Genomic DNA, 21738 nt, shown 5'->3' on the forward strand with positions numbered 1-21738 from the left:
GAGTAATCCCTGAGCACAGCCAGGTGTGGCATAAATAGGTAAAACAAAACAAAATAAAAAAACAAACAAACATGGGGAAAGTTCCTTACAGATAGACATGGGGATCCCCTGGCCTCACCTCTACCTGGTTGACATCTTTTCAATCTCTTCTTCACTTATGGCAGCCCAAACTGCTACCAGGATCTCCAGCTTCCAAACTATTTCCTATTATCCAGGGAAGAAGAAAGGCAGTAAGAAGTTTTACTTGGATTGATTTATCTGGCAGTGCTGGGAATTGAATCCAGGTCTTTGGCATATGATGCAAGAGTTCTAATGGCCAGGTCACATCCATGACCCCATGAATTTTGAGTAAGAAGGGTAGCAAAGGGGAAATAGGCCCTCAATCTATCAATCACTGCCACCACCACTGGGAAAAAGAAGGCAAGGATTGGGAAATGTTTGGTATAATAGCCCATCATCAACTCCCTATTAATGCTTTGTCACCTCTTTATAAACAAGTGCTGTCATACCATATTTAATCGAAACTCTTTGGCAATGAGTATCACAAGTAAAATGTCTATTAACTGAACATCCTTTCAAAATGTCAAGTTTAGGACTCAGTTCTTCAAGATGGCTCCCACTAGACTTTGCAGAAGGGGATGGGTATCCATCATCCAGTGGACAACCAGTAGGGGGAGCACATGCACAGAGAACATTGTTCTGGCTACAATGGGGACACTAGCAGGCCACACAAATTCATACTCTATTGCCAGTCCCACACCCACAACTCCACTGAAGTCATTTACTGACATGCCCTTAAGTCAAACATTTGTTGAAAACATAGAACCGAGGACATTCTAAGTATGAAAAATAATGCATTATGCACTGATAGGAAGACTTTTCAAGATTTATAATTAGTGGGAAAAGGCAAGGCGGGGAACAGTGAAAAAGACTTATTTTGTGTGTGTGTGTGTGTGTGTGTGTGTGTGTGTGTGTGTGTGTGTGTGTATGTGTGTGTGAAAGAAAGAGAGATGGAAAGAGAATCTGTAAAAAAAAAGGAAAAAAGCAGCATATCAATATCTATACAAAGATATGAGTATTTATGTGAATCTAATAAATGTATAATGCATTTGTGTATATATACACCCTTAGGGAAGAGATATAAGAAATGAGGAATGGTGGTTTCTGCCAAGAAAGGGAATGGGTAGCTGAAAGATAGCAGTAGTTTGCCAATATATTATTAACCTTTTAAAATTTGTGCTAGGAGATGCTTCAAATTTATTATATAATGGTCGGAATAAAAAGGTTCATTAAGTCAACCATAGGCCAGGTCTGGGGAGTTAGTGCAATGATGGGAGTGTGTGAGTAACATGAGAGTTTGATACCCAATATTACATGACCCCCCCATCCGCAGAACCCCTGGTATATCACTGCCAAGTACAAGCACTGAACCTTCAAGCTCACAGAGTTGGAGCAACAAGTCCCAGGCATAATTCCAGGGTCCTCTCATCATGTTTGGAAAGTTCCTTTCCTCATAGATAAACCCCCAAACACCTAACAATGACAGTTCCTCTCAGGGGGAGAACCCAGAGAAGCTGAAGTGTGGGAACTATAGCATGAGTGCTTGTGTGTGTGTGTGTGTGTGTGTGTGTGTGTGTGTGTGTGTGTGTGTGTGTGTGTGTGTGTGTGGTAGAATCACACCAGAGTCAGAGGGGAGAGTGCTATAGTGATTGGGGGGTTGCTCAGTAGATGTGGGGACTCAATGAAGCAAGGAAGATTATGGAAAGCAGGTCAGAGAGGGTCTATGGGTGGCAGGTGAATGGGTATTTCTGTGGAAAAGAGGGAAAGAGGTGGGCCTGAGGTTGCCAGATGTTGCCAACAACAAAGGGATGATGGCCTGATGAAAAGAGAGAAGAGGCATAAAGAAGAGGAGTTGCCTCCTGGCAAGTGTCTGAGGAGAAAAATTCAGAAGAAATGAAACCATGGGCCAAAACAATGGTACAGTGGATAGGGCACTTGCCTTGCATGCAGCCCAAATGGGTTTGATCTTTGGCATCCCATATGAGCACTGCCAGGAATAATTACTGAGTGCAGAGCCAGAAGAAAACTCTGAGCATCATTGAGTGTGGCCCCAAAAGCAAACAAACAAATAAGAAAAGAGAAGAAAGGAAACTATGAAGCATAATGATCATGAAGATGTAAGAGTCTGGGAGTGGGAATAGGTATTTGAAAATGTTTCCAGCACCAACTTGTCAAATAACTATGAACAGATCATAGAGACATTGTGCTGCTCTACTTAGGAGAGAAAGACCAAATGCCTGAGCATTGCGGCCAGGAGCAATGAGAAAATTTCAGAGGCCACACAAGTCTTCAAATCATGCTTTATTTTCACTTTTAATTTTTTATGTGTTGGTATATTTTGGAGACAATGCACAACTGGTGGGGCTTAGGGACTTCTCCTGACTTGGGGCTGGGGTAGCACATGATGTGGGGGTCAAATCCAGATGTGAGGTCTGTCTGGCCCTAAATTATGCTTTAAATGGCAGTATGACATTACATTAGCAGTCCAGGGGCCTAAGGGTGGAGGTACATGAATAAATACGGACAGTATTATGCAGAGTGAAATGGGCCAGGAGGAGGATAGACATAGAATGATCTCATTCATTTGTGGGATATAAAAAAAATTAGCATGGTAATAATATCCAGAGACCATAAAGAGAAGAGCCAGGAGGATCAGTCCATGGTGGGTAGGTTGCCACAAATAGTGGGGCAGTGCAGTTAAAGCAGAGAAGGGACCATTCTGACAATGAGTGTTGAAAATGATCACTCTGGACAAGAACTGAGTGCTGAAAGGAAACGAAGTCATATGCATGATATCCTTCAGAAACAATACTGCAAACTACAGGGTCTAAAAGAAAAAAAGAGAGATAAAATAAAGATGGAGGAGGAGTAGGTATAGGAGGAGGAGGAGAAGAAGAAGAAAAAGAAGGAAGTCTGCCCCCAGAGCAGGCAGTGGGGAGGGAAACAGGGGACATCAGTCAATGGTGACAAGAAATGTGCACTGGTGAAGAGTGCTGTACATTATGATTTAAACCCAATCATGAATAACTGTGAAAAATAAAACCAATTGTTTTATGAACAACCTTGTAAAGCACAATGTTTAAATAATTAAAAAGGGGGGGTTGGTAGACACTGATTTCAGGGGAGCCTCAGGTCTTGGGGTTCATGATGAAAAGTCTTGCTATTTTACAAAAGGAGGGGCTAAAGTTACCCGCTGAGAACATATTAGGGTGCAAAAGACCTGAGAAAGTCTGAGAGCCCCAATGGGTGCTTTCTGGGGAGTCAGGGAGAACAAAGGAGGCTCACGGGAACAGCAGAGGCTGCGGGGATTTTGCTGGGATAAAATAAACCTTGTACCTATTCTGGGGAGATTTCCATTCCAGCTGCCTCCCCTGAGAAGGATCGGCATTTCTGTGTCTGGCTGCTTCGTTCCTGGGTTAAGATTTCCCTTAAAAGAATCTTGAAAACTTCTTCTATCGATAAATTAGCCCTGTCAGCCCTCTGAGACCTCTAGCTCCTCTCTCCTGTTCTTGGCCTGCTTTCAAACAGATCTGAAGCTCTGGCAAACGCTGTCTTCCCTTCATTTCCGGTTCTCTTTTTTTCTGTTTAGTTTACACAATATCCTCCATCATTCTCCTGTTGCTTCAACTCGTGCACCCCATCCTAATATGTCCCCATCAGATTCCAAGATCCCTGTCCTTTCTTGCTGAAAGCCAAGCCTTCCCATTCTTGCCCAGTTTCTTTTCCTTGTTTTTGAGCCACACTCCACCATGGTGCTAAACAGTTATTTCTGATTCTGAGATCAGGAGTCACTCCTGGTGGGCTAGCGGGGACCATATAAGATGTTGGGGATCAAACCTTGGCTGGTCATGTGCAAGGCAAAATGTCCTATCCACTGTACTATTGCTTCAGCCCTAACTTCCACACCTGCTTCTGCATGTGAGTGAGCTGGACCAGCTACATCATTGTCAGGGTTCTATGCAAAATGCAAATGTAGGGCCTTTTATTTATTTATTTATTTATTTATTTAAAAAAAGGCAGATTAATTTCAAGGCAGAAACAGTGGGTCATGAGACCCAAAGGCAGAGTGTCCCTGAACACATCCTGTCGTGGTTTGTAAGGGTCCCTTGCCCAGGAAATGTCTGTGGCAGTATTTGTTACTTTGCTATATTATTTATTCATCACTTTCTGATAATGTTAACTTGTTTGTTTCCTTTGTCTCTCTTTAATCTACTTAAACTGGACTTTGTCCAACCTAGTTAATAGGCTTATCAAACCCAAATAAGATGTTGAGTTTGAATCAGTGTCACGGTTGCCATCTTGCTTCTTTGCTGACTTGGAAGCAATGTTTGTTGCCAGCACCCTGTGGCAGTTGGGTATCAGAGACTTTCAGAACTCTCACAACCAGCAGTGACAGTGGAGAGCAGAGCTGGGGAGTGCAGTCTTGAGAATGAGACCTAAGGATAGCCCTGAAGGGCAGCCATATCAATGATACCACGGCAGTACCCAAGTACTCAGTCTGTCTCTGGAAGTAGCTCCGAAAAAGCATTTCAGAGCTCTGTGTTCAGTGGTAACTTGTAGCATGGTTTGTGGGAACATCTGGGATGCCAGGGATTGAACCCAGGTCGGCAAGATGCAAGTGCCCTAGTTGCTGTTCTATCTCTCTAGCCCCAGAGACATAGTTTAAAGCCTGTCCTACCATATGGGAGGTCTCTGACAGTCCTTTGTTTCTTTTTGGGGGGCCACATCCAGCAATGCTTAGAAGTTATTCCTGGCTTTGCCCTCAAGAATCCCTTCTGTCAGTGTTCAGGGGACCAGATGGGATGCTGGGGATCAAACCCAAGTGGGCCATGTGTAAGGCAAGGGCCTTAACCCACTGTACTATTGCACTGTCTCCTCTGACAGACTTTTCTGAGGACCCATAGTCCCACTTGGCTGTCACTAATGCGGTCATCCTGGACCCATGTCTCCCCTCCCGTCTACCCTGGTGCCCAGCTCTCCCACCTACTTGTTGGTCTGCCTCTGATGCTGGATGACCATGTTTTTCTCATGAATAGTCTCCAAAAGGGCTGTTGCCAGAGATTTCAGGTCTGAGATGGATTGTGGTGTCGCTGGGAGGCTGCAGCCATGATCCTCTGATAACAGGTCTTGGACTAGGGAGGGAACAACATTGACAGCTCAGTTTTCAATCCATCTCGAATGCTGGGATGCAGTCTAGTGGCAGCTCTCTCTGAACCATGAGGCTGGGCTTCTACTCCCCACTGATACTGTAGATTATATGGACACACCCATTTTGAATTCAAAAGTAAAACAAAGTATGATTCAGTCCGAAGGTTATGCAGAAAGAAGATAGTTCTTATGGAGGTTTAGCCACAAGTTAAGTGTCTAAAAGAGATTTTCATTATTTGTTAGTATTTGTTTTGGGCTTGGGGACAATATATGGTAGTGTTCATGACTTACTTCTTTCTGGCTCTGCATTCAGAGATCACTCCTGGCAGGATGTGGGAGACTATACAAGGTGGGATTAGTGTATGCAAGGCTGTACTATTTCTCTAGTTCTTCAACTTGACTTAAAAAATAGACAGAGCTATAATATAGAGAGTATAATATTTCCCTTGCATGAGGCTGACCTGGGATGGATCTCCTATACACAGATGGTCTCTTGAGCCCACCAGGAGTGATTCCTGAGTACAGAGCCAAGAGTAACCCTGAGCACTGCCAGTTCTGCTACAAATAATAAACAAAGAAACAAACAAACTCAAAAACTCCTCTGATTATAGGACTGTATGGAATGAGATGGAGTAAGGAGTCAGCAGGTTATTGGAGCTGTTTTATTTGGTGACGTATGGCTCAAATCTAGGCCATGTAGCCTGCCAGGCCTGTGCCCTATGTAGTCACTGAGCAAGATCCCTGGATCTTATCAACAGTTTCTAAAAGAATAATCTGTTGTGTTTTACACTCCCCAGACCAGCTTCAAACTGATAGATTTATTTTATACTTACAATTGAAAAGAAAAGAAAAGAACCACCTTTTTGGAAAATCTTATTTCCTCTAGGAAAGCAAGGCAGAGAGGCTTTCAAAACACTCAGGTCTCACTGCCAGCACATGAGTGAGCCCCATTCTGAGCCCCTTGCTATATGTCAGCATTTCCCATGATGCACAGTTTGCCTCAGTGGGTCTCATGACCTAGAAAGCAGCTAAACCACAGAATACATTTTGTAATGCATATTTTCAGAAAGGAGTGACAGGAACTGGAGGAATAGGAGACGGTGTAAGGTACTTTCTTTCCAAATGGCTAATCCCAGTTAGATTCTTGGCATCACATATGGTCCCTGAGAACTATGAATGATCCCTGAGAACAACAAAGCCAGAAGTTCACCCTTAGCATGGCTGAGTGCAGCCTACTGTCATGGCCCCAAAGGAAAGAAAAGAGAGATGAATGAATAGAAACCACAAAAAGACATCATCCATTTATTCTCTTAGGAGACAGAAAAGAGGACAGGATAAATGTCTTATTACATGTCTTTCACTATCCTTCCCTATAGACCTATATGTAGATATAAAAATTCAGGCGTAAGCCTTCAGAAATGAGGGAAAACTTGATTTCTTTCCTAAAAGACAAACCAAAATGGCTGCTTAGTCATTCATGTAGATAATAATGGGCATAATTACTTTATGGACCTTTATGTTATTTCCATTTTTTAATTATACCTAATGTAGGGAGAACTTCCTTAGAGCAAAAAATGCTTGCCCATTTTTATAGTTATTTCTTTTTTAACATTTTATTTTATTGAAACCACTGTGTACAGTTTTATTTCTTGCTGGTTTGAAGGGAACCCATAGTAGATTGCGAAGTGGTTCTCTGGAAAGAAGGTGCCTGATTTGTGGCTTGCCCATGGAGTGCTGAGTGTGGCTGGCATTACCCAAGGAATAATAGTACTCGGTTGTCAATATTCAAAAATGGTTAGCTATCAAGTGTATCCAGAGCTCCATTGGCACATGCTGCTTCACAGTTCTATGGAGAGTCCCGTAGCTTTCTTGTAAAAAGACTATTGCAGTGTGTCTTTTTCCAGTTGAGCGGAGAGAAAGGTGCTTGGGAAAGTGGTCTGATTAATTTTTTAATTTTTTTTATTTTTATTTTTTTGGGGTTTTGTGTCACACCCAGCAGCACTCAGGGGTCACTCCTGGCTCTATGCTCAGGAATTGCCCCTGGCAGGCTCAGGGGACCATATGGGATGCCGGGATTCGAACCACCGTCCTTCTGCATGAAAGGCAAATGCCTTACCTCCATGCTATCACTCCGGCCCCAGTAGTCTGATTAATAAGGGAGGCTGGATGGGGTGGGAATTCCATCTAGTCCAGCCTTTATGGAAAACAATATGGAGGTTCCTCAAAAATCTGGAAATTGAGCTCCCATATGATCCAGCTATACCTCTCCTAAGAATATACCCTAGAAACACAAAAGCACAATACAAAAATGCCTCCCTCATACCTATATTCATTGCAGCATAATTTACAATAGCCAGAATCTGGAAACAACCACCATGCCTTTCAAAAGATGAATGGCTGAAGGAACTGTGATACATATACACAATGGAATATTATGCAGCCAACAGGAGAGATGAAGTCATGAAATTTTCCTATACATGGATGGACATGGAATCTATTACACTGAGTGAAATAAGTCAGAGGGAAAGAGACAGACACAGAATAGTCTCACTCACTAGAGGTTTTAAGAAAAACAAAAGTGCTCGCTTCGGCAGCACATATACTAAAATTGGAACGATACAGAGAAGATTAGCATGGCCCTTGCGCAAGGATGACACGCAAATTCGTGAAGCGTTCCATATTAAAAAAAAAAAAGAAAAACAAAAGACATTATTGTAATAATGCCCAGAGACAATAGAGATGAGGCCCAGAAGGACCAGATCACTATTTGAAGCTCACCACAAGAGTGATGAGTTTAGTTAGAGAAACAACTACACTAACAACTAGCATGACAATGATAGTGAGAGAAATAGAATGCCTGTCTCAAATACAAATGGGACAGGGGAGGAGGGAGATGGGGGCATTGGTGGTGGGAATGTAGCACTGGTGAAGGGGGTGTTCTTTTTATGACTGAAACCCAACTATAATCATGATTGTGATCAAGGTACTTAAATAAAGATATTATTTTAAAAAAAATAAGGGAAGTTAGAGCTTTGGCTATTCTCTCTTTTTCTTTTCCTCATGCCACACCAGTTGGGATGAAGCTTGCCATACGGCCACCATGACCTGAGCTGCCAAGAACCTGAAAGTGGGCTAGGCAAGTGCATTCAACCTGAAGCTCTTGCTCGAAACTGGATTCCCAGATATGAATTGTTGAGAGTCAGCTCCCTGCTACTTATTCTCCTGGACTAGTCCTAGAAGATCATTATTTTTCATCGGAATCGACAAGAGGGAGGAACAAAATTGCAATCAATAAAAGCTTCTTTGAAAAAGGCACAGGTTCCATGGGAGAAAAAAAATAAAAGAAAGAAAAGATTTCAGCAGCTTGGAGACTCTTCTCTTCTGATCAGAGCAGGGCAGGGAAAAGGAGAAACTCAATGAGGTGGAAACTTACTCTCAGAGAAGCTGAAGAGGTGAGAAGGGGCGGGAAAATAATCTTGAAAGAAAGAAGGGGGTGGAGAGGAGAGATGTACAAGAAGTGGGTCCAATTATGAAAAACACACACCAAAAAAGAGAGAAGTTCTTGAAGTAGAGCCCCTCAAACAGCATCACTCACAGTTGGGAGTGCTTTTACTGACATATTCTCCTCGCCCCCCCTTGGCCATCACTCATCTGACTTTGGGGCAAGAGGCTCAGAAGTCTTTACTTTCACATGAGACTCAGGCAATGGTGATGGCTTAAAATTCTCTGATGGGGTCAGAGTAATGGTGTAGCAGTAGCGCGTTTGCCTTGCACATGGCTGACCCAGGACAGACTGCGGTTCGATCCCCTGGCATCCCATATGGTCCCCCAAGTCAGGAGCAATTTTTGAGTGCATAGCCAGGAGTAACCCCTGAGTGTCACCAGGTGTGACCCAAAATAAAAAACAAAAACAAAAAAACTTTCTGGAATTCCAGTTTATGAAACAAGCTGGGAGCGTCTGACTTGGGCTCAGGCTTGCTGTGTTCTCAAATTTTTCCCCTCTCACTACCCCCTCTTCCCAACTACAAATCCTACCTACCTTGCTTAGCTGACAGGACTCCAGTCAGTGCACTGCTGTTGGATTTACTTTGGCCTTTGGAGTTTTTCCGTCTCTCAAGAGCATTCTGAAGTGGCAATAGAAGGAAAATAAAGATCTTGGTCAGAATAGTCAAGCATGGACAAAGACCAAGTTGGGACTGATGCAATGTCCCATCTGGCATACGGGGTCTCCTCCAATCTCTCAGTGCTGCCCCAACCTTCAGAATTCTCACTCCTTGCCAGAGCACTGGTTCTTAATGACCTGATAAAGTATTGCATTGCCTTCTTTTTTGTTTGTTTTGTTGTTGTTGCTTTCTGTATAGTTTGTACCCAGTAGAATGATAAGCATCATAGACTCAACAGTAAAGACACACAAATGCATATACACTTGCATTACATAACATCAGAAGTAAGAGCCCCCGCTAAAGGGAAAGTCATCAATTAGCCACTAATTGCAAAAAAAAACAAACAAAAAAGAAACAGAAAAAAAAATTTTCTCCTGATTTTTGTGACTGTTTGAATTTGGGTTACCGCCTGTGTGCTGAAAGCTTACTCCTGGCTCTCCACTCAGGGATCATTCCTAGCTATATGTGTGCCAGGACTCAAATCTGGGTTCTCTGTCTGCTAAGATAGCTACCAACCCACTATATTATCATCCCATCTCCTGCCTTTCCTCCTAACAGACATGGGATAGAGAACTGATGGGTCATGTTCATGCACCAACACAAGATGGTTGGTGGCATCTGAAAAGATTCTGTGGTCAATATGGAAGAAAAGCCGAGATAGTGCTGCCTCTTCTGTGAAAACAAGATAAGAGTGTACATGCATGGTGCCTAAATAAAAAAAATCAGTATTAAAGAAAAAGAATGTACATGTGCCACCTACATGCCAATTCTAGGCCAAATCCTATGTTAACATGTTCTCCTTTTGATGTTTTCTTTTTTAAAAATATTATTTAAAAATGGAAAGAATTGGATTGATGACATTCTTGATAGTTGAATTTTAGGCATACATATTTCAACACCAATCCTACAACCAATGTCAACTCCCAGTGTTCTCATACTCTGTTATCCCCCTGCAGACTCCTGACCCCTGACCACCTTGACAGGCATATTACAAAATTTGGTATTTGCAGTATAAATCTCATGTTTTTAGTGTTGTTGAGTCTGTGCTTTGAATTTATAGCTCTACCCCTTATAATTGGCTCATTATAGCCATTTCCAGGCACAAGACTGAATCGATGTCTTAAATGCACACCCAGGGCTGGAGAGAAAGCACAACGGTTCAAGTGTTTGCCTTGTATGTGGCTGACACTCCCCCTATCCCCATTCAATCTCTGGTACCACATATGGTCTCTTGAGCACCATCAGGAGTCACTCATCAGGACAGAAACAGGACTAACCTCTGAGGACAGCCAGGCATGGTCCCCAAAGTTCTCGCCTTCCAAAAAATAAAAATAAAAAAGCAAATCCAAAACAAAGTATAGGCACACCGACATAGTGGTGAGTACAGTTAAAGAAATAACTACACTGACAACTATTTTGAAAATGTCAATGAGTGAGAGAAGTAGAAAGCCTGTCTTGAATACAGGCAGAGGGTTGGGGATATTGGCGATAAGAATGTTGCACTGGTAAAGGGGGTGTTCTTTTTTATGACTAAAATCCAAATACAATCATGTTTGTAATCAAGGTGCTTAAATAAAGATAAAAAATTAAATCATGTATAATCATAAATTTTTCTAAGTGGTTTTCTTTTCTGGTTGCATGTAGAGGAGAGATGGTATTCATTCTAGTGTGTCCCCACCCCACAAAAAGGCAGAGAAAAGAACAGAACAGCACAGAGACAACTGGGGGGAAAATGCAAATGGGAAAAGCCCGAGACAGGAGAGACTTTCTCCAGCATTGAGTCTGCTGTCAGAACTCCAGTCTTGGGAAGAGAAATCAATCTATTTCTCAAGCAGAGAAACCCAGGAGATTTTTCTAATTATAACACTTACCACTAACATCTGCAGAAATAGATATTATCAGACTAATGGTGCTGGAATTAGACTGGGGGCAGTGGGGAGAAGTTAAGCTTTCTGGTTCTTTCTATGGGACGTGGGCACTATGGTGAAAATGGCGATTTCCTGAGTTTCCTTTCCACAGGGCTCAGAAATCATTTTCTTATGGAGGATGCTGAGACAAATGGCACCCAAAGTAAAACACCTCACCTTGAAAACAATCAAGTAAGAAATCACATTTTTTAGAGACAAAGGAGGCTGGTCAGTGCCATGTCCACTGTTGGTTAGACTCAGTGTGCCCGGCCCAGCCACTGAAGGAGCATTTGAGGGAGTTGTTTTGGTTGGGTTTGTGGTGTACCCTAAGACCCACCCATTTCTGGGAGGGGTCTGAACCGGATAGTAGGTGTAACTTTACCTGCAAGCCCCTCCCATTCCTGGGAGGGGTTTGGAAAAAGGTAGATAAGGCTGGGACCAAGGGAATTCGGGCCTTTTTGGCTCTTTGCCCTTTGGCCGTTCCTCTCTTGGCCCGGCTCGGTTTCCTGGCTTTTGGATCTTTGGGCCGCATGGAGCCCAAAGGGAAGATGGCTAACAGGAGATAAGATGCAGGGCTAGCAAAATATAGCTGAATGCTTAAAAGGTTGACATAGGCCACACACCTGTGGTGGCTAGGGCATAAATAAAGATGATTCTTCCTAAAGCCTGCGTGTGAGTGAGTCTTGATTACGCCGACTACCTGGGCCTGGAACTTGCCAGCTGGATGGGGGATGAAGCCACGTGGCTGGGGCCTAAGCACAAAGGCCTCCATCCACCGCCATCCAGCCCCATCGTTAATTAATTAATTCTACAGGGTTGACTATCAAATTCTTACTGGTTGTCTCTGTCTGACTCTATCTGGGAGGGCAGGCAAGCAAGCACTAAAATATCTCTGGTACAGAAAGGGACATTAAAATTGAGTGACATTTAGCAGCACAATCATGAGTCACAGTAGCTGCTGTCCGGCATTTGCTACCTTGTATTTGGCAATGTTAGATTTCAAGAGGTTGACCTCCTCATGAAGTTGCTTTAATCGCTCTTGAAGGTACCTGAAAAAAAAATAGAGAGAGCTAAAATATAGTTGGCGGCACAGTGAAAAACACAGCCTGGAATCTATGAGCAAGGGGGTCGCCAGGAAAGCCCCCAACGAGCCAAATTTTACATCAAATACCTGCTTGCCACTTAAAGGATGGGGAGAAAAGTGCATCCCGATGACCTTTTCATAAACGGTTGTGATCAAGGTCAAATCTGCCTCAATCACAGCCACCCCATTTTCAAACAGCCCTGTGTAGAGATCCCCTATGGGATAGCAACACAGTTTTCACATAATTCTCATTAAGATGATTCCACAGGGAAGGCAAGCAGGAAGAGGCGACAGCAGACATAACATTAACTCAGACACATACACACACTGAAACTTGCCTCGGGGAAAAGAAACAGCTAAGGGAATTTCTCAATTTATTTTCTTATTCTCTTCCCCTCTCCTTGATAGCAATAACAAGCAGCTTCCCTGGATTCTCAACCCTTCTTGTCCAATGGGTGAGGGGAAGGGCAAGGAAGAGATGGGGAGGACACGAGGGAGGGAGGGAGGAGCCATTGGTCTTCTGAGCTCACTTGCAACTCCAACCTCAACATTTAGGTCCTCTTTAATCTCACTGCAGCCTAAATAACAGTTACTACAGTGTTGATTTTTCTGGTCTTCATGAACAGTGATTGCAGCACTAAAATGACCCATTCCTTCCATCAATTACATCTTTATGTATACCCCTAACTCGTCCATCTCTTCCCACCCTTCCTTTCCTTGTTCTCCCACACAGTGCCCAGGAGTTTGGTAATTCCAGTTTTGCTATCAAAGGCCAAGTTATTTTAGGGGTGGGGTGCTTTTACATCTAGTAGTGTTCAAGACACTTTTTTGGCTCTGTGTTCAGGGATCACTTCTAGTGGGCTTAAAGGACCATAAGGGGTGACAGGGATTGAACTTGGGTCTGCTGCATGCAAGGCAAATGCCCTGTGATGGTGCACATGAGATGGTGACTCTTCCCATCAGTTGCCTTGGATGGCAATGTTCACCCATGCAGGAGGGGTCTCAAGCAACGATCAGTCTGTGGGTCCCAGGAGAACCATAGTTCTTCCCAGAGCAGTCCTGAGCTGTGCCCCTTACCTGTTCTCCATGCACAGGGCATCAACGTCGATGATTCGGTTCTCATGCCCACCCAGGATGTGGTTGAGCTCCTGATTTAGCCTGTCCACCTTGTCCTGGTAAGAAGATCGCTCTTCTTTCACATCCTGCAACTCATCCACAGAAGCCTGCAGGTCATGCTCCAGGGTCTCGATCTGAAACCCATGGAAGCCCCATTATTCCTGAAAGTCTTCACATGTGCGCTCTAAAGCCAGAGACAGACCCTCCCACATGGCTGATTAATGCTTCTCTGATTCCCACTCTCATTCTAAAAAACCTGAAGGGCCACCACAAACTGGAAGACAATATAATTGATAAGCAAAGGGAAGACTTCCTTCTGGAACCATGGTTTTGAAATAGAGAGCTCAGCCCTGACCCATGGTGGCATACTTGAATGCCAGAGGCCCAGAGAAGACAGATCCAGGCAGGGGACACAGTGAACAGGTCTTAGAGATACAGACTTCCTCAGAGCTAGAGCAAATAAGTACAGGGCACTTGCCTTGCACGTAGACTACCAAGGTTCCATCCCCAACATGCCAGATGGCCCCCCAATCCCCTTTAGAAATGAACCCTGAGTTCAGAGCCAAGAATAAACCCTGAGCACCACCAGGTATGACCCAAATTCTCCATCTCCAAAGACAAAAAAACCAAATCTAACACTTTCTTTAAATCACTCCAACCCCAAGCCCAGAAATCTGATTCTGCACTTCAAAACTATTTAGTGGGAGAAGGAAAACAAAGTCCAGGCTTCCCTAGCTATTCCCCCCACTAGGGCTCTGACCCCATTGAGATTTTGCCTAAAAAGCATCGTTCAGCATTTCAGTGAAACTTGCAAATTAAGGTCAGTTTGCCACATATGGTTCTCTCCTTGTTTCTGCAGGGTAGAGGGAAAGGTTTTGCGTGGTCAGAACAGTGGTGCCTAAAGAAATAGAGCAGACCTGCACCCCATATATTCTGAGAAACAGAGGCTGCTGTCTACTTTTCTCTGCACTAAGCCACAGGTTACAAATGCACCCCCTACACCATCCCTTCTCAGACAGAACCTGTTCCTTCGCTCTCTCCAGCTGCTGAACCAGGTCTTCACGTTCATGAGCAGCAAAGTGCCGCACTCCAATATCTTCATCTCCAAGCCTCTGTTTGGCAATTGTCATCCTCAAAAGCTGCAAGTTCCATTAACGAGAAAAGAAAAAGAGAGTGTGTTATAATGAACTGATAGAAACAAAAATTCAATAACTTGGAGTCAAAATTTTTTTTATTGGGACTCTGCATGAGATAGAGTTTAAAAGTTGTTGACAGAGGTATGTTAGTCATACAAGGTTCATATAGCATTCCTTCACTAAAGAACTACTGGGAAAACACGTATGACAAAGGTATTTCTTGTCACTACAATGAAGTTAAAAGGTTTGCTACACTGTATAATTGGTACTACATCTGTATGCACATACATGTGTGTAGACACACACGATAGGAGTTTAAGAGAAACCAAGCCTGGGCATTTGAAGGTGAGTGTCCTAGGAGGCAGGAGGGAGAAAATACAATTGATGTCATCAAATGTAGAAAAAGTTCCACATACACATACACACACACACACACACACACACACACACAATTTTGGGAAGGATTTTGCATTTATTTGTTCATCTTGTCAAAGTCTGCCTTCTAGTGCTTTTGTCCTACAGACAACCATGTGTCACCACATGATGACAGGGTTCATTTTTTCAAAAGACAGTTGTCATCAGAGAGTCATATTCCTGGCTGAGGTTGAACACCGTGATGTCATCCTGCTGGCAGCCGGTTGCAACACAGACACTGTAAATAAGTCCTCTTGTCCTGGTGTGTTGTAGTGTCCTGCCTCATCCAATTCTTGTGCTCTTAGGGTTGGTAGTTTGTTATCTCAGGTGAACCTATTCATGCTATTGGAAATGCTATCTAGGGTTGCTAAGCAGAAAAAATCTGCAAAGGGTCGAGCCAAGAAAACACACATTTAAGAGTGAGCTCAAGAAGATGTAGACAAAGGCACTACTGGTGGTGAGAACCAGAGACTTACATTTATTTTATTTTAAGTTTCTATTTTAGGCACCATGATGTACAATTCTCTTAATGGTAGGGTGTTATACATTCAACATTCTATCTACCAGAGAGCATCTGCTTCCCTCCACCACCGTCCCTGTGTTCTCTCAGCCCATTCTACACTTCCCTTCCAGCTCTACACTGTGGAAAATTTCCCGTTGGTGAACTATGGAACTTCCTGTTCCAATTCTCAGTTTCAGTTGCCTTTGGGCATGCATTATTTCTTTATGGTGCTTCTTTAGATCAGACAAAATAGAGATCATTCTGTGTCTATCCCTGTCCTTCTGTATAACTTCACTCAACACGATATTCTCCAGATCCATGCATGCAGCCGCAAATTTCCTGATGTTGACTTTTCTGATGGCCAAGTGGTATTCCACTGTGTATATAGACCACACCATGTTAAAGGGTAACTCTAAGCTGAAGCACACATAAAACATAATGCATTGCCAGTGAACAAAAAATATCATGACTTGAGGCTCAACAGAACTGCCTTTCCCCGAGGAGCAATGAGGCTCGATATCTGCTAGCTCAGCATTGGTGGTGACTGTAGAGAATGTAACTAAAGCAGACCCTGAGAGAAAACTGTGTTCATGGATAGAAAGAACTGGGACTTCCATGGAAGATCTGCATATGACAACATCTTACCTATTACACAAATCTTGCTCAAGATGCTAGGACCCTCAATAGTTCTACAGAAAGAAACAAACAACAAACCAAAGCAGAAACATTTCACCAAGCTGAGGGTCAAGGAACAAGTGGGTTTTTAGGACATGAGGCAGCAGGAAGCCTGTGACATGTATTTGGAAGCAGGGACACTTTGCTTGAGATGTGAAAAGCCAGAATGACAGCATGAACTTTAAGTCATAAAACACCACGGTGGTTTTCCATTCACAATATGCTTCGCTGAACAGTTAATGTAGAATCACACAGTTATGTTTGCTTAATGCCAATTAATTATTAAACATGTTTATTGAGGTCTGACAGCCATATAAGAGAGACATCTTTTATATACTGAATGCTGGTTAAGCTTCAATAAATATGTTAACAATCATTGGGTGTTTAATGTGCATACGATATCAGCCATTAAATATCAGGGCTAAGCTGGCTGAAACATTTATCTTTAAAAGTGAGGCCCAAGTTGTTAATAGCCAGATCATGAGTTAGGTCTGGGCATTAGATGGTGATACAGTAGGGATAGTTACACCCTGGGGAGAACCGTTTGACAGCTTCTGACTTTCCAGCTGTCAAATCACAGGCTCTGCAGTCTGGCTCCACAGTCTACGAGCAGTACAGCTTTTGAGCATATATCTGAACCTCTCTGAGTGGTGGTATGCTACTATAAAACCTGGCAGTAACAGGGAAACCTTGTTTAGAGGGTTACTGTAGATAAGAAGTAAGAGACAGTGGAGTTCCAAACATGGGCACGAGATGTCAAGAGATTTAAATATATGTGTTTGGCACACAAAGAAAGAGAACGAAAAAAAGAGGAGGAAGAGAGAATGGAGGCAGTGAGAAAAAATGAAAAATAAAAAGTTGGGGCTGAAACGACAGCACATTGAGTATGGCATTTGCTTTGCAGGTGGTCAACCCAGGTTCGATATCCAAAGTCCCATGTGGTCCTCCGATCTTGCCAGTAGTGATTTCTGAGCATAGAGCCAGGAGTAATGCCTGAGTGCTGCCAGGTGTGGCCCCCAAAACAAACACACAAACATAAAAAGTTGAATGGTTGAGCAATTCCTCTCGATCCAGAGTTTCAGAGTGAGATCAAGGTAGGAGAATGATAGTATGTTTAGGTAAAATGATCCTCTTAGCAGTGACACATCCTATCCATCCAGGGCCATTTGTTATCAAGTACCTTAAACTTCATAGTCAAGTTAGGAGGAATGTCAAAGGGAATTTTTTGGAGACCCAAGTGTTGACCTCAAAAGCTGATCTTAAGTATAAAAAGAAGGGATTTCTCTAAGATACAAAGCACAGTCCCCAGAACATAAAAAGTGTTCACTCCATGTCAATTGCTCTTGTGACAACTGTCAGGATGCTCATCCTTGTCATGCCTCCACCTGGTCCCCCCCCACACACAAAATAACCAAACAAACAAATACCCAACCATCCCTAAGTATGATTTTGCATCTAGACCTAGGGGGCAGAGTTCCAGAGACAAGTTTGTCTGTGGACTGCAGGATCTACAGGCAAGCATGTGAAATTTCCATCTTGGAAACAGCTAAGAAATCACTAACATGGGGAGTTTCATTTGCTTGATTGGGTTATCAGAACCCCATAGCCAGCTGCTGTGCCAGCATCCCCCATGAAGCACCCATCAGTGAAAACAAACCTGTAGAAAAGAAGGTGAAGTGTAACAGTATGGTCTCACTGATCTGTAGTATGTAGAATAACTGGATGAGGAAATGCAATGCAGTAAAAGGGGATGTCTAGGTCACCCTAAACTCCAGAACTTAAGAGAAAAGGACAGAGAAGGAAAGGAATCAGATGAAAGGAAGATAAGAAAGGGAAATATCAAGGGAATAGGAATTGGAAGATTGGTTATACTGGTGATGTGTAAGAATAGTATAGATAGCTATGATCCAAAACACAGACAAAACAACACTGAAACATGATTATCTAAGCTGCAACTACAGAACTTTGTAATGTGCCTGTCAAAGTGGCAGGCAAGGGGATGGGTAGGGGATGATGCAGTATGGGAACCTTGGTAGAGGTTGTTGGCACTGGTGGTGAGACTGGTGTTGAAATAATATATGTCTAAACTGAACACTTAATAAGCAACTGCTACAGCAGGGACAAGGCTGAGGCATGTGGTGGCACTAGGCCATAGCCAGTGATTCTGGATTTCCTTCTCCAACCCTGCCCCACTCACTCCTGCTCCCCTCGGAGCATTCCTCAAGGTTGTCCATTTGGAAAGGATGTTGCTGGCTTCCCTGTTCTCTACTTCTGGCCTCATCCCTCATGATCCTCAGCATTCTCTCTCTCTCCTCCTATCCTTATCTTGTGTCTAGAACCATTTCTCATCTGAAGAGTGAGTGGGAGATAGGGGGGAGTTAGGGGCAGCAGATGTTATTACAGGGTAATCAGTGCTCACAATCTGTTTCTGCCAATGTAGCCAAATGTCCCAGATAGGGCATTTCACCTTAAGGGTCATGAGCCACATGGAAATTTCTCTAAATGGGATGCTGTAAGTTCATCAGCTACTGTTGCATATTCTCATAGATGGACATCTTAAAAACAACAAAACATTTACTTTACACAGTTATGGAGGCTGAGATGTCTATTATCAAGGTCTGAGAGAGTTGAGTTCAGGTGAGAACGTGTTTTCTGATTAATAGTGTCTTCCCACACTTTCTTCACAGAGAGGAGGAATGAATGCACTCACTAGAGAAAAGAGTTCTTCTGAAAGGGCACTTACCCTTCTTTTTCAGGCTTCCTCCCTCATGATCAGTAACCCCTCCAATGGTACCACTACTAAAACCCAACTCCCTGTGCATTCTATGTCTATAACATAAATTGAGGAGGGGATACTTTAGGGCCTGGTAAGAAAACCATCTCCTTATGGTTAGGCTAGCTGCTGGTGGCTGCTAAATCCATGCACTGCATGACTCCCAGTCTGGGCTCTCTTTCCCCCAAATGTGAACATACAAGTCTATGATCCTGCGTCATGTTTGATGTGACTCTTCATAGAGCTTTCAAATTATAAATCCAGTCACAGGTTTTTATTTTTAATGGCAATTCTTATACATCTACTCTCCATTTGCTAGAATTATGGAAAACAATCATAATGACCAGGAAGTACCTGTCAGCCTATCCTTGGCACCAGTTCTTGAGTAGTGTTGCAAATAGGAACACCCTATGGAGAGGTCACCAAAAGGTGTTTATGAAACAGTCATCTGGCTGAGTGCTTAGCTGGGTATGTGAGAAGCAAGGCCCTGCTTCTCTTTAGTTTTCTTGTTGGTTTTTTTCTACATTCCCTCCAACAGCCCCACCTGACCTTTCGAAATACCCTCGAAATAATCGGACACAAGAGTTTAAAAAGGTCTCAAGTGAGCAGCATTATTGTGTGAAACTACAGACCAAATTCCCAGGCTGATATGACATTCTAGCTCTGGCTTTAAACAAAAGAATTTGTCACTTATAGCAATAGAAGCAGCAGCAGCAGCAATTTTTATTCTCTCCCTCTGAAAGCTCTAGAGACCGACACACACATTCATTAGTGTGTAAAAGTGCTACCCAGTTAACAAGAACCCTTTTGGGGCCAAAACAATATACTAGAAAATTTGCACCACACCTCTGGTGGCTTTTTGTACTGCTCTGCAAATAAATGTCAAAGTCCCTGGAATGTTTCACAAAGCCCTGCAGGAGGACAAGACCTGATGCTCAAATCCCTATTTTTCAGCAGTGCAGAATTCCTGCCAGATCTTCACATATTGTGCTTCTGCCTGTCTCTGGGCCTTTGCACATATCTTCTGTTGGTCTATCTAGAACTCCCCTTCTTTGATCCCCTTTAAAGTCTCAGGTCAAAAGCACCTCCTCTAAGAGGTCTCTTCAAGAAAGCATTATTATTATTACTATTATTATTATTATTATTATTATTGTGGTTTTTGGGTCACACCAAGCAGTGCTCAGGGGTTACTCCTGGCTCCATGCTCAGAAATTGCTCCTGGCAGGCACGGGGGACCATATGGGATGCCGGGATTCGAACTGATGACCTTCTGCATGAAAGGCAAATGCCTTACCTCCATGCTATCTCTCTGGCCCCCAAGAAAGCATTATTAAAGATATCCACCCCCATGTTGCTCTACTTCACACCACCTTACCCTTGTGACTTCATCAGAGGTGGTAGCAGCAGAAATGATATTGAGAAGAAGAGATGATGGTGTCTGCTTGTGTTTCCCCACTGTCAGCTCCACCTCAGGAGGAAGCATCTCAGTTCTGTTTATCTTGGACCTACACCAGTGTTTGGCTAACAGGACAGGTAGTCCCCCAAAATTTTTCATAAAATATAAGGAGCTCCTCATTGGATGCATCCTATAAACCCAGGAGGCAAACACTGAAAACTTTTCTTTACTGGGGAAGCCTCCAAAGAGGAGAATGTAAAGTCATAGAGCCCTGTCCTAAGCTCATTCATAGAGGATGTCCAGGATGTCACTGAGACTCTCAGCCAAGACCAAGTTGGTGGAAGAACAATCTAGTCCCCCTAATACTTAGAGCAAACCTGAGGTCAGTACTTCTTTCACATCAAGTCCTATTCCACAGGCTCACACATATCACTCATTTAGTCTGACAAACACTCAGAAAAGTGATTCTATATTAACCCCATCTGTGGTGTGAGCACCACAAAGAGAAGAAGCAGCCCTGGCCCATGTTAGCAGTTATATGAATGGAGGGGCCATGGTGTTGAATTCCAGGCCACTCTAGGGTACTAGAGATTATGCTATAGTGCCTCTCTTCATAGCAACTGCAGCAAACACTGCACCGTACTCTCCTGTTAGGGTGTTAAGTACTCATTCTAAAATGCACCAGGTATTCTACTATGCCACTGTCACATCCCAAGCTAACTCCCACCTTGCACCTTACCCATTGCTAATCCAACCATTTTCCAGACATACCTTTCTTTAATATGAACAAAAGGCCTACTGTATTATCCTCAGACCCCCTCAAGCATCCCCTCTCTTTCTAGGGGTTGTTCTCATTTAATTTTAGTCCCCCCTAACTTTAATTATTTTACTTAGGACTTAGCACTATGGGCAAACTGTATTTCATTAACTTGTTCTCTATTAACTTTAAGACATACCATTATGCACTTTTAAAAAGAATGAAAGGTGTTGATTATAATTACATGATAATTACACAGTAATATTATAGAGATCTCTAAATGTGAAAAAACTACATTTCCAGAATCCAATGAAATGGGATACAGCTCCTGCTTGAAAAAAAAAAGGTTTGAACTATGAATTCATTGATAAAAAAATATTATCTACCCAAGGATTCGGTATTCAGGGATTCAACCAACCTTGGATGTCAGTTGAATCCAATTATATGGAAACTTCAGCAATGAAGGACCATTTATAAGGAGCTCAGCAACCACCATACATTGATATAGATTACGGGCTCCTGAAATTAACCCCCCACATACAAAGGGGCCCACCCACTATAGTTTAAATTAAGGAAATCAAATCTTTAAACTGTTTTGTGATTGTTA

The 21738-nt window shown here is 43.0% G+C and overlaps 1 protein-coding gene and 1 non-coding gene across 3 annotated transcripts in view; one reads left to right on the plus strand and one right to left on the minus strand.

Annotated features, from left to right (window-relative positions):
* CCDC149 (coiled-coil domain containing 149) overlaps positions 1-21738 on the minus strand; it is a 126128-nt gene that overhangs the window by 21542 nt on the left and 82848 nt on the right. For both annotated transcript variants that reach the window (XM_049790000.1, XM_049789999.1), the window contains exons 5-9: positions 14501-14617; positions 13440-13612; positions 12255-12327; positions 9248-9332; positions 5048-5192 (exon numbers count right to left, since the gene is read on the minus strand). In XM_049790000.1, the coding sequence (XP_049645957.1) occupies positions 5048-5192; positions 9248-9332; positions 12255-12327; positions 13440-13612; positions 14501-14617 (593 nt within the window). The remainder of the gene's footprint in view (positions 1-5047; positions 5193-9247; positions 9333-12254; positions 12328-13439; positions 13613-14500; positions 14618-21738) is intronic.
* On the plus strand, positions 7787-7893 carry LOC126032980 (U6 spliceosomal RNA). The gene has a single exon (XR_007504138.1). It is a non-coding gene; the product is annotated as a U6 spliceosomal RNA (small nuclear RNA).

Source organism: Suncus etruscus, chromosome 16 (genome assembly GCF_024139225.1).
Source record: "Suncus etruscus isolate mSunEtr1 chromosome 16, mSunEtr1.pri.cur, whole genome shotgun sequence".
In the NCBI taxonomy this organism is placed as follows: Eukaryota; Metazoa; Chordata; class Mammalia; order Eulipotyphla; family Soricidae; genus Suncus; species Suncus etruscus.